This window comes from Macrotis lagotis, chromosome 8 (genome assembly GCF_037893015.1).
Source record: "Macrotis lagotis isolate mMagLag1 chromosome 8, bilby.v1.9.chrom.fasta, whole genome shotgun sequence".
NCBI lineage: Eukaryota > Metazoa > Chordata > Mammalia > Peramelemorphia > Peramelidae > Macrotis > Macrotis lagotis.
The window spans coordinates 184,052,462-184,066,093 of NC_133665.1; the positions used below are offsets into that span (position 1 = coordinate 184,052,462).

The following is a 13,632-nucleotide window of genomic DNA, read 5'->3' on the forward strand; positions in this document are numbered from 1 at the left end:
AGGTCTTCAAGGCTTTTCTGCCAGCAATATTGCTCACTGGAGGAATAGATCTGCATGAGACAAAGATTCTTCTGGCTCTATTTGTGAAAAGGAATCTTTTCTCTTGGAAGTTAGATTAGCACAGAAAAGATAAGGACATCAACAAGTATGGACACTAAAAATATAACTCCACTTATAAAATGAGATCAAAACAGAACATTGGGGGTGGGGAGCCAAGATGGTGGCATGAAGGCAGGAAACTCATTCTCCCTAAAACTCCAAAATCTGCCTAATTATGACTCTAGCCAAAATTTAGAGGGGCAGAACCCACAAAAAGACTGAGTGATACAATTTCCCAGTCCAAGACAACTTAGAAGTTCCATGGAAAAGGTCTGTTTCACCAGGACCGGGAGTTGGAAAAAGTCGTGGCCACAGTGCAGCCACAGCCATAGCCACAGCTCAGTGCAACTGGGCTCAGTGCCTAGATCCCTGGGGACGCCTGGGTCTGTGGCAGAGGGGGCAGTTTCCAGACCTCCAGGTCCCCAGATTACTGGAACAGCTTGAAGGGGTGGTGAGAGAACTCTGTCTCACCGGAGTGAGTGCGGAGTGAACACTGGCGTCAGAGAAGCCCTGTGGTGAGAACCTGCAGTGGGAATTGGGGAAGCCAGCCTGCACCTCCAGAGCACAGCCCACAGATGGGAAGGGGATTGGGGGGGACCCCAGAGGTCTCCCTGCCCTCCCTGGGGCAGGACTCAGATATTTGCCCACACTCAGATCCAGGTTGCAGTCTGGGCTCTAATACACTGTAGCTGAGCAGTGACTGTCCTCACAGCTCCAGGGCAGAGGGGAGAGGCTGTGGTTATCCACAGACCAGAACAAAGGCAAGAAGAGCCAGAGCCTCTCATAAGACCCCAGTGGGGTGTCCCCAAACCCCCCCCCCCCAAGCCTTGGAAGTGTGATAAATCAGTCATAGGCTGAGGAAATGAGTGAACAACAAAAAAAGAAGAATCTGACCATAGAAAATTACTTTGGTCCCATGGAAGATTCAGATGATGACAAAATCGAAGCTTCCATCCATGTCCAAAACCTCCGAGAGAAATAGAAAATGGGCTCAGGCTATGGATGAGCTCAAAAAAAGACTTTGAAAAGCAATTAAGGGAGGTAGAGGAAAAATTGGGAGGAGAAATGAGAGCAATGCAGATATATCATGAAAACCAAATCAGCAGTTTGGTGAAAGAAATACACAAAAATACTAAAGAAAATAATGTTAAAAACCAGTTTAGGACAAATGGAAAAAAGCAACGTAAAAGGCAAATGAGGAGAAGAATGCCTTAAAAAGCAGAATTGGCCAGCTGGAAAAGGAGATAAAAAAGCTCTCTGAAGAAAATAACTCCTCCAAATGCAGAATGGAACTAAAGGAAGTTGATGACTTTGTAAGAAATCAGGAAGAAATAAAACTCTTCCAAAAAAATAATTAGAAGAAAATGTGAAATATCTCATTGGAAAAACAATCAACCTTGAAAACAAATCCAGAAGAGATAATTTAAAAATTATTGGGCTACCTGAAAGCACAACCAGGAAAATACTTCAGTTTTCAAGAAATAATACAGCAAAATTAACCTGAGATACTAGAAGCAGAGGGTAAAATAGAAATTTAGGGAATTCACCTGTCATCTCCTGAAAGAGATTCCCAAAAGAACAACTTCCAGGAATATTATAACCAAATTCTGAAACTCCCAAGTCAAAGAGAAAATTCTAAAAGCTGCCAGAAGCAAACAATCCAACTACCATAGCTCTACAGACAGGATTACACAGGATCTGGCATCTACATTGAGGGATTAGAATATGATATTCCAGGAGGCAAAAGATTTTGGTTTACAACCAAGAATCAACTACCCAGCAAAACTGAACATCCTCTTTCAGGGGAAAAAATGGACTTTCAATGAAACAGGAAACTTTCAAACTGTCCTATTGAAACAACCAGAGCTAAACAGAAAGTTTGATCTCCAAGTACAGGACTCCGGGGAACCATAGAGGGGATGAATGAGAAGGATTAATTAAGAGGAACTTAATGATGTTGAACTGCTTGTATTCCTGCATAGGAAGAAGATACTGATAATTCATATGAACTTTCTCATTCATAAGATCAGTTAGAAGGAGCAGATATAGACAAGGCATGGGAAGGAGCTGAATATGATATAGTAAAAAGATGGAGTCAATGGGTGATAAAGGAAAGTACTGGGAAGAAGAGAAAGGAGAAGAAGAAGGAGCTAAGATATTTCACATAAGATTCAAGAAATAGCTTTTTTCAATGGAGTGGAAAGGGGGAAGGTGAGGGGCAATGAGTGAGCCTTCATGCTCATCAGAAATGGCTCGAGAGGAATTAACATACACACTTAATAGGGTAAGGAAATCTATCTTACCCTAGAGAAAAATGAGAAGAAAGGGATGGGATAAGGGGGAATGGGGGCAAGGGAAGGGGGGAGTAGGCAATAGAAAAGAGGGAAGATTGTGGGAGAGGGTACTCAGATACAATACACTTCTGAACAGAGACAGGATGAAAGGAGAGAGAGAGAATAGAATAAATGAGAGTGGGAAGGAATAGTAGAGGGAAATACAGCTAGTGATAGCAAATGTGGGAAAAATAGTGAAGCAACTTCTCTGGTGGACTTATGATAAAGAAGGCAACTCATCCCAGAGACAGAGTCATTGGAATCTGAACACAGACTGAAGTACATTTTTTTCTCTTCGCTATTCTTGAGGTTTCTCATCTTTTTTGGGGGGTTATGTTTATTCTTATAACAAGATTATTGTAATAATATAAAATAAATAAACCAAAGCAGAACATTGATATAAACCAGAAGAGACCATTAAAACAAAGAAAACCTTAGGATTTTACCTACTTCCATAAATAAATTTTCTACCTAGAAATGTTTTATCTTGTAGGTAAGGTCTTTCTGTCTTTATAAGATACAACAGGCTAGCAGCTATATCCAGGAGAGATTCTCATATTTGTACAGGGGATCTCTAGCTTGCCAAATGGATTCTACACACAAAGAAACGTTTAGCAAAACCTTCCTTCCTCTTTCCCGCTAAGCATGTGGAAGCTAAGCCCCTGCTAAAGGGAGAACTGACAAAAATGCTCCTCTTCTTCCTAAAGTGTTCACAGAAAGAAAAACTCAACCACCACATACTTTAATAATGGTATCTATCACCTCAAGAAATTTTTTTCCCTATGAGAAGAAGGGAATTGAATCTACCCAATAAAGTAGGGGCTTATTTTGGCTCAGAAATATTTGGATTTGGGAATGAGGGACATTTGTTTGTCTAGGGGCTCCTTTCCAATGAATTCCCTCAGTGTAAAATCTTCACTCTTGGGGGCATTCCTTGGAGCAAAACATCCTGGAGATCAGGGTCTGTCCTTCGGTCCTATCTGGAGTTGTCAACTGTCATATAATAAAAATTCTGGGAACCTGAATTGCCAGTAAAATCAATTTTTTTTTTTTTAGGTTTTTGTTTTTTGTTTTTTTTTGCAAGGCAAACGGGATTCAGTGGCTTGCCCAAGGCCACACATCTAGGGAATTACTAAGTGTCTGAGACTGGATTTGAACCCAGGTACTCCTGACTCCAAGGGCCAGTGCTTTATCTACTGGGCCACCTAGCCGCCCCTAAAATCAATTTATTAATGCTAATAATTACCAATAAGGGGGTCAGTAGCCTCTCAAGAACCAAAGACCTCAACTAGGGATTACAGATCATTTTTATAACTGCAGAAGAGGAACAGTAAATTTACAGAATCTTGAGTAACTTATGCTGATTGATTTCTGATAGTTTAGGGGTTAGCTAAAATTGAAGAATTGGGGTGTTGCTGAGCTTGGGGTGGCCTGGCTGGATGCTGCAGAGTTTAGTAAATAGTAAATGCTCCTTCTGTTTGATTGGTTATAGCATTCTACAAGCTTTAACAGATGGGATAGCTGACATCAAGGGATCACTACAGAGTCTGTTGAAGGGAAAGGAAATAACAGAGAAGGTAGACTCTAACCTTAAAGAATATTGGGCAAGCCAGGTCAGCTCTCACTACTGAATAATAAGTCTCTAAATCAAAAAGCTACCTTAATTAGAGCTTTGAAGCTAAGGTAAATCAATAAGGGAACCAATACTGATTTAAGAATGGTTTCTTTCACAAGGTTAAATGGGATCAAAGTGCTTCACAAACTTTAAGCCCGATCAAAAAGCTTGTTGAGATTATGATTATGAAAGTAAATTTTAATCCAACTGGATCAACATTCTAAGATCCTACTATTGGCCGGGCCTTGTGTTCTACTCTGTAAGATGGTAAAGATAAAGACAGTTCCTGTCCTCAGAGAGCTAATATTCTAATGGGGGAAGTCAACCCCTCATGTCCAGGGCCTGTCAGAGAAGTTCTGGTCAGAGAAGTTCTGGAGGAGAGTTCTGAGAAGGCCACCTGGGGAGGAACCAGTCAATCAGATGGTGAGGCTGCTGGGAAGAGAGGGACTTCCAGTGAGAGAGGTTGGGGTGGGGGTGGGGAAGAGGTTTCTGTAGTCTGGGGAGGAAAATTTGATATTTGTCCTTCATTCTTTTTTTTTTATCCTTCATTCTTGAAGAAGACCATCACATCAGGGAGGTGATGCCACAAGCACATGAAGTGGATTTGAGAGGGGGCGCTGTACTACATTACCAGCCTCACTTTGTCCTCTGGATACATCTGGGTCCAGTGGCCAGATATGAATCAGGATGGCTAGAGATGGCCCTGGATATGATGCAATCACTGAAGAGTAAACTGGGGAATAATAAAGTAGGGGGGATTGAGGGGGACAGGAGGGGGGAAGAAGAGTCCTCAAAGCCAACACTAAATATAAAATGTAATGTAAAAACCTCTAAAGTGGACTAGGTTAGTTAGTTGGCAGAATGGGTAGAAGTCAAATCTGGCCTCAGGCACTTAGTAGCTGTGACCTTGGGCAAGTCACTTAACCCTGATGGCTTCACTGGCAACAGGATCCAGATGACTCCAGAGGAGAAAGTGAGGTTAGTGACTTAGCACATCACAACCCCCCTCATTCAAATCCAATTCACTTGCATGTCTTGACATCACCTCTCTGACGTCATGGTCTTCTTCTGGAACAAAGGGTGAACATCAACATCATCACCATCATCATCATCATCATCATAGCTCACTGATCTGAATTAAAAAAATTATTAGTTTAGGAAACACTATTTGTAAAAATTTGAGTGTGCTCTGCACCTAAGATGGAAATGATCCCAAAGTGGTCAGGTTCTCCAGGTTCTGTGCATATGGATAGAGTTCCATGTAGCTATCAAAATGACTCCTAAAGCCCTGATCCTCACTTCAGTAAATTCAAGTAACTCCCTATAGTAATGACTTCTAGAATCAAATCTAAGCTCTTCTGCTCAGAATTTAGCATTGTTCACACACTGGCCACATCCTGCCTTTCTAACTTTCTTATCCACCATCCCATGATCCCCTCCCACCAATCTCTCATCCATTGCCCCCCCCATCCCATTGGTCCCCCATTCTACTGGTCCCCCATCCCACTTGGTCCCCCATTCCACTGTACCCCCATTCTCACTAATCCATTCACTTCAAGTCTAGGAGACTGGCTTTCTTCTCATGCTTTGAAGTCTTTCCCCTCTAGGTCTGAGATGCTTTTCATCTTGGAGCCTCTCTCTCCTTTTGCTGCTTCTTACATGAAACTTTGTACAAGGTGTCTTCCCAGTAAAAGGGGAGGTCCTAGACTGCTGGAACGATTTGCTTCCACTTTTTTTCTCCTTAGGACTTCAAACAGTATCTGGTCCACAGTAGGCACAGGAGTAAGGATTGCTTTATTCTCTGTATTTCTGACATCTCAACATCTATAACAGAGGTGAGTGGGGGGAAATTCCACCAGAGCACCAAAAGTGAAACTGAGTCAGAGGGAGCTGACCCCCTCTAACGAAGTAGACCCTGGACCTTCCTGGAATCTGAAATCTCGACTCTTTTTCCCCCCCGACTCTTTCTCTTTCTTTCCAAGCCTGCTTTTATAGGCCTTGATAACACAATTTCATTGGTTGACATAGGAAGCATGTACTAGAAGGTTAAAATAAGCAAAATTGTCAGCAGGGTCATGAGTTCTACAAAATCAAACTATTTTTGCTGAGTGGTTATAAGACAGATGGGCTCCTTCTACCAGGAGGTGGTAAGGCTAGGCTATTGCTAAGGTTGAAGAAGAGGAAGTGGTAGGGCGATGCATCTGTTCCCCAAACAAATGGGAGACAGAGGGGACAGTTTCCTCCCCATGCCGCCACGCCTGGTTTGAGTGCCGAGTCTGAACAAAACTGGCATAGCTTGTGGCTCAGTGAGCAAACGGTATTGAAGCTTTAAGGCCTGTTACAGCTCCTTCTTCTTTGAGTCTATATTCCTATGTAACTTTATACAAAGTCTAGGTTTTGCCTAAATGTATCTTATTCTCATACTTAATAGTGACTGATCAAAGGTTTTACTAAATGAGTTTGTAATGGCTTCTTGTACAACTACAAGGAATTGGCCAGTACTGGTTAGAATACACTCTATAGTATTCTACTGAGTAGAATTTAAGTAAGGCTCCTCCTTGAATCAGTTGCCACTCGGTTTTCTCAGGTGCTTGATTAAAGACTTGAATGGGGCAGCTAGGTGGCGCAGTGGATGGAGCACCAGCCCTGGAGTTGGGAGGACCTGAGTTCAAATCTGCCTTCAGACACTTCATAATGACCTAGCTAGGTGACCTTGGGCGAGCTGCTTAACCCCATTGCCTTGCAAAAAAACCTAAAAAAAAAGACTTGAATGGTTGATTTGAGTGTTGAAGCTCTGAGTTCAAATCAGGCCTATCACAGCTGTATAACTTTAGGCAAGACTTAGGACCTTTGAGTTTATTTTTTTCACCAATAAAATGGGTCATTGTAAAGATCCATGTTTAATTTTTTTTGGCAAGACAATGGGGTTAAGCGACTTGCCCACGGCCATACAGCTAGCTGAAGCCGCATTTGCACTCAGGCCCTCCCGACTCCAGGGCCTGGTCAGCCCCTAGCTAGGCAAATCTTTCAAATTTTGGGGGGGGCTTTGCAAGGCAAATGGGGTTAAGCGGCTCGCCCGAGGCCACACAGCTAGGCCGCATTTGCACTCAGGCCCTCCCGACTCCAGGGCCTAGCCAGGCTAAGCCTCAAGCCTCTAAAACCGTGGGCTTTCCCTGGGTGCTGGCCGTGCGGGGGGCCGGAGCCCGGGGCTTCCCTCCGCCCCGCCCCCGGAAGCCCCGCCCCCGGAAGCCCCGCCCCGCGGCCGTGCACGAGCTCCCCTCCGCGCCGCGATTGGCCGGGGGCGCGCGCCAGGCTCCGCCCCGGCGCCGGACGCGAGCACGCCGAGGGGCTGCGGCGGCGCGGCGCGGCGGCGGCTTCTGCGGCGGCCGGGGAGGCCAGTCTGCGTCCGTCCGTCCGTCCGCCCGTCCGCGCGTCCGCTCGCCCGTCCGCCCGCGGCCCGCTCGGCCGGTGGCTCGGCCGCAGCCTCGCGCGGCCAGTCGGAGGGGAAGGCGGGGCCGGGCGGAAGGCGCAGCGGCCATGGAGGCGGCGGCGGCCCCCGCGGAGGCGGCCGCGTCCCCGCCCAAAGGCCCGATGGCCCCGGAGCCCGAGGCCGCCCCACAAGATGGCGGAGGCGGCGGGGACGCGGCGGCCCCGGGCCGGGCCCGGCCGCGCGGGCCCGGCCTGAGCCTGAGCTTCGGCCGCGGCCCGGGCCCCGAGCCCGAGGCGGGCGGCGCGGCGGCGGCGGTGACGGCGGCGCTGGGGCTGGGCCCGGGCCGCGGGCCGGACGAGCTGCCCGTGAGGAAGAGCTTCCAGATCCCCAGGAAGAGCCGGGAAAAGAAAGGTGGTGCCGCGGCCGCCCCGCCCCTCCCCCAGCGCCCGGGCCCGGCGGGGCGGGGCGGGCCGGGCCCCGGAAGTGACGCGGGAAAGTAACCGAAAGTTAACGGGCCGCCGCGGGGGGGCGGGCCCGGGGCGGGGGCGGGGCCCGGGGGTGGCGGCGGCGGGGGCCCCTGGCAGTGACCTAGCTGCGTGCGTGGCCTTGCGGACACCCTAAAGAAAGCCTTAAAGGCAAAGCAAGGTCAGAGGGGCCGGGGGCCGCTGCCCGGGGCCAGCCCGCCGTCGGGAACGCCGCTTGTCCCCACGCTTTCTTGTCATCTTTGTGGTCTGGGACCTGGGAAACTTGAGTTTTGCGTGAGCGGCTCAGGCCCCCCGAAGCGTGTCCCCAGGCCCTGGAACGGCAGACGCCCCCCACAGCGAGAGCTGACCCTCCTGCTGTTTGAACCCCCAGGGCACCAGCATGACCGTGTTGGTGACCAAGAGGTTTCTGCGCTTTCCATTTAGAAACTAGGCAGCACCTGAGATTTGCCTCTCTGCTTGTCGTTAAAAAAAAATTATATTTTATTGGGGGGAGACAACCTGGACCTACCAACAGTGTATGTATCTAAATCAACACATCCAGAGTAGATGGCTGGTAACTTTAGGGGGAACTTGACCATCAGCTTAGGGATGTCTTATTTAATATAATTTTACATGGAAAGATACTTTTGAGCATTCATTTTTTAAAAGCTTTTGAGTTCCAGATGCCCCCCAAGATGGCAAGGTTATGCATGGGCAGTCATTTTAAACATTTCCACAGTAGACACTCAGGTATTTAGGACTAAATTGTGGTAACAAAAAAAATTATGTATGCTTTATTTCCTTTTTGGTTAGGTTGTTCATTAGAATGTAACAACGTTATATGTAACCTAGCCAAAATGTTACAAATGGCAAACTTAATTTCTAGATTCTGTACAACTGAATTTATTACTTTTTTTCTTTTTACTTAAGTCAGTTATCATTTAAAGCCTCCAGGGGTCATTCTTGAAGCTATTCCTCTGACATAAAACCTGAAAAATAATGCAGATGTGTGGGTTTTGGTCTTTTTTGGCAAGGCAAATGGAGTTAAGGGGCTTGGCCAAGGCCACGCAGCTAGATAATTATTTAGTGGCTGAGGCTGGATTTGAACTCAGGTCCTCCTGACTCCAGGGCTGGTGTTCTATCCATTGCGCCACCTAGCTGCCTCCAGATGTGTTTTTAAGATTGATTCTTCATTTAAAAGTTAATTTTCATTAAAGCATTTGGTTTTGCCTCACTTTTTGTTTCCAGATACTTCCCTTCCTATATCCAGTGACTATCTCATTTAACAGAATAAAAAACTAAGAGTGAAAGCAGTTCAGTGGAATTAACCAAGACATCACATAAGGGTCACAGGATAGCCTGCATTATTTCTTAATAAGCAAGTTGGGAGAATTGGATAGAAGGAAAGTTGTTGCTATCCCATGATCAAGTTTCTGAATTTTCAATGGACTAATTTATAAAGCCCTATCAGATGTTTTTCTATAAGCTTTTTTTTATTTATATTTTTGCAAGGCAGTGGGGTTAAGTGCCTTTCCCAAGGCCACACAGCTAGGTCATTATTAAGTATCTGAGGTCAGATTTGAACTCAGGTCCTCCTGACTACAAGGCAGGTGCTTTATCCACTGGGCCACCTAGACGCCCCCCACCCATATAGGCTTTTTTTTTAAAAAATAATTTATTCTGAAATTATATCATGTTTCATATTGGTACATTTTATCGATAAATAACATGCCTTATGTTTATAGGATGCCTTATGGTTGATAAAACATTTTTACATACATTCTCACTTTAATCAAAGCACAACTTTTTTCTATGCAAGTTTTTATAAGATTTTGAGTTATACATTTTCTCTCTCTTCCTTTTCTCCCCAAGATAGCAAGCAATCTGATAGAGATTGTGCAATCAGGTTAAACATTTCATGTTAGTCATGTGCTGAAAGAAGGAACAACTGAAGGGAAGAACAAGAACAAGAACAACAAAAAACATACAGATCACTCTGCATATGGATAGGATTTTCCATCACAGGTCTTTTTGGAATTGGCTTGCATTATTGTGTTGCTGAGAAGAGCTTAGTCTATCCTAGTTCTTCAAGATTCTCAGTGTTGTTACTTTGTACACTGTTGTCCTGGTTCTGCTCACTTCACTCAGCATTGGTTCATGTTCATTTTACTGAAATCTGCTTGTTCATGATTTCTCATAGAACAATAGTATTCTATTCTTTTTTTTTTTTTAGGCTTTTGCAAGGCAAATGGGGTTAAGTGGCTTGCCCAAGGTCACACAGCTAGGTGATTATTAAGTGTCTGAGACCGGATTTGAATCCAGGTCCTCCTGACTCCAAGGCCGGTGCTTTATCCACTACACCACCTAGCTGCCCCAATAGTATTCCATTCTTACACTACAACCTGTACAGCCATTCCCTAATTAATGGGCATCCTCTCAATTTCTGGTTCTTTGCCACCACAAAAAAAAATCAACAAAAAAACATGCTATAAGTACTTTGGTACGTTGTAGGTCCTTTCCCCTATTTATGATCTTTTTTGTTTTGTTTTTGCAGGGCAGTGGGGTTAAGTGATTTACCCAAGATCACACAACTAGGTAATTAAGTGTCTGAGGTCAAATTTGAACTCAGATCCTATTGACTCAGGGCCGGTGCTCTATGATTTTTTTTTTAAAGGTGTTTGCAAGGTAAAAAAGGGTTAAGTGGCTTACCCAAGGCCACACAGCTAGGTAATTAAGTGTCTGGGTTCAGATTTGAACTCAGGTCCTCCTGACTCCAGGGCCAGTGCTCTATCCACTGCACCATCTAGCCGACTTCTATGATCTTTTTAGGATACTGGCCTAGTAATGGTATTGCTGGATCAAAGGATATGTCCAGTTTGATTGCCCTTTGAACTTTTTCCAAATTAAAGCACAACTTTTTGATAGATTTAATATCATTTCACATTTTGCATGTGGAATGGTTAATTTGATTTGATCAGAAAAGTCATATGGCTGATCCAGGAGAGCTCAGTCTTCAACTCTATCTTAGCCTATTATTTTAGAATTTAGCCTATTTAGAGAAATATTGAAGTATGGTCAGCCAACTATATTTACTTTTGAAGCTTCAAGATTGCTTCCATCATGTAAGTGTGGGTTCTGATTAACTTGTACATAAAATTTGTTTTGAAGGTTCTGTTTAAGCAAGTAATTATGACAGGTAGTATGAGTGAAATGGGAGGAACAGAAGAGAAATCAAAGGATATCTGGATTCTAGACTATGTCACTAGGTGGGCCATGTGAATTTGCATCAAAGTCACTTCACATTTCTGCCGCTTAGTTTCTATTATAAAATGAACGGTGGACCAGAACATCTAATGAGATGATGCTTTTCATAGGGTAACATGGTAGGTTTTTGATGTGCAGAACAGTTCAGCAGGAAGATTTTATACAGTGTTTATTAATTTACATTATACCTTAACAATGCTATTACTTTTTTTTTTGAGTTTTACCTTAACAATGCCATTACTTTTTTATTTTGAGTTTTACAATTTTTTCCCCTAATCTTGCTTCCCTCCCCCTGCCCCCCATGGAAAGCAGTCTATTATAACTATGCTATTATTTTTTGACAGTGCAAAGAACTTAGTATTTCAGTAGATTTGTGGCTAATAGATGTTGTTAGGCTCATTTCTTTGTTTAAAGTGCTAGAAGTATTCTTTCCAGGAAAAATTTTTTTCCTGAAGAGGAGTGAATGAGACACTTGGTTTTGGGCCAGATAACCCCTTTTTTGTTTTGTTTTTTAACTTAATATTTGAATGACCTTGGGAAGTTTATTTTTTGCCTTCTGGACCTCATTTTGCTCGCATTGTCTATTAAGTGAGTTAGATTCAAGGTTAAATTTCTAAGATCACCAACTTCTGATTTCTATGAACTTTTTCAGTATGGAAAACAGGAATTTTATTATTGAATTCATTTTTTTATGTGTTTATCGGATTAAATCATAATTTTCAAGAGGATAGGTTGCTGGAATATAAACTTGATAAAAAATGTGATGCTTAACATAGCAGCAAACCATGAAGGGATGCTGTTAAGGACTGAAATAGTTATTTTCTTGAGAAGTTGATCTCAGCATAATGAACTTGAAATCAGGATGTAAAGTCTTTTAGACCTTGCTTCCTCTCCCATATGGGATATGAAGTGGCTCTGTATCCTTAACTTTGTCTTCTCCTGTCACTTGCTAAGACTAGTTGCTGAATAAATAGTTGTGATTGTCTATTAGTGAGAGTTTCCTCATGCAGAGTTACTTCCAGTGATGAAATCACAAGTGTGGACCAAAAAAATTTATCTGCTTAGACATTTAAATTTGTTTTATTAAAAAAAAATAGTGTTCTACATAAAGTGTAAGTCCTTATTTGTTTGGAAGAAAAAGTATTATTTTCTCTAAGATACTGCTTCTACCCAGCTTAGGCAAATCTTAAGAGGTATATTAAAGGTTAAATTGGCAGCATCAACTTCAGGTCAGTGCTTGAAATCTAGTGCTTTTTGGAAATAGTGACAGATCTGCTTTATACAATTGGATCATTTTGAAGACCTTCCTGTGAATTTGCTTTTATGTAGTGTGGGGCTTAGGAAGGGAGAAAGAGAGGGCACTGAACTGCAGAGGTAGGTTTTTTTTTTTTAAAGAGGGCTTTTTATTTTTTTGGTGGGGATATGGGTAGGAGATTAGGGTATACCTCCTCAAGAGGCAGGAATGGAAAGAGAAAGAACATAGTACTGTATAAATAAAGTTAATAGATGTTAAGTTTTGAGTTCCAAATAGTTTTCTTTTAAAGAAAGGTTTTATTTATTTTGAGTTTTACTATTTTTCCCCCATTCTTGCTTCCTTCCCCCCACCCCTACCCTCCACAGAAAGCATTCTGTTAGTGTTTACATTGGTTCCATGTTATACATTGATCTCAGTTTTCTTTTTAGAATGAAGCTTTCTTTCAGAATTCTTTACTGGAATTTGCATAATTTGGATTTATCTAATGCAAGAACTCTTTGCAATCTTTTAGATTTTTTTTTTTTTTTTTTAGATTTTTCAAGGCAATGGGGTTAAGAAGTGGCTTGCTCAAGGCCACCCAGCTAGGTAATTATTAATTGTCTGAGGTCGGATTTGAACCCAGGTATAGATTTATTTTTGTAAGGGAAATGGATTTAAGAATTTTTTAAGTGCTAGGCACTTGATGCATATTTCTTTTGTATCAGTGTTAATAATCCATTCCTTCATAGATTCTAACTTTCTTATTCTTAAAACTTTTGTGAATTTGAATTGTTTTAAATTGACAAAGGTTACGGAAATTTTGACTTAGTTTTAGAACACCTGATCTGCTAGCTCTTTCCCAGCCTCCCAATTTTCATTCAAAGCCTATTTTCTTTATAACATTGTTGTTAGAGTTAGCCATTCTGTGTTTTTTAAGATGATGTTAATAGCAGGACTTGTCTTTTGGAGAGACAATAACTCTTTTTTTTTGAGATAACCATTCAGCCTTCTTAGATCAAAGCTCATGGTTTAATTAAAAGAAAAAACCAATCCTATTTGCATGCTGGTCTGTATAGATTGAAACAAGTTTTAATTTTGGATCCAAAAATGGATCATCTTATTTAGAACTGGGGGGGACATTATTTCATTTCCATCACTTTACTGATTAAATATCCATAATGAATAGTGAACTG

At 42.9% G+C, this 13,632-nt stretch overlaps 1 protein-coding gene across 11 annotated transcripts in view; it reads left to right on the forward strand.

Moving 5' to 3' along the window:
• The first annotated feature begins 7,569 nt into the window (after nucleotides 1–7,569).
• TASOR (transcription activation suppressor) overlaps nucleotides 7,570–13,632 on the forward strand; it is a 91,883-nt gene continuing 85,820 nt past the window's right edge. For 6 of the 11 annotated variants that reach the window (XM_074199138.1, XM_074199141.1, XM_074199144.1 and 3 more), the window contains exon 1: nucleotides 7,780–7,888. Coding sequence is in view for 5 of the 11 variants with exons in the window: in XM_074199140.1 (XP_074055241.1) it covers nucleotides 7,585–7,888 (304 nt within the window). In the remaining 6 variants the exon portion in view is untranslated. Of the gene's footprint in view, nucleotides 7,889–13,632 lie in introns of all 11 variants that reach the window. The other 5 variants (XM_074199140.1, XM_074199145.1, XM_074199147.1 and 2 more) reach the window with 1 other exon arrangement.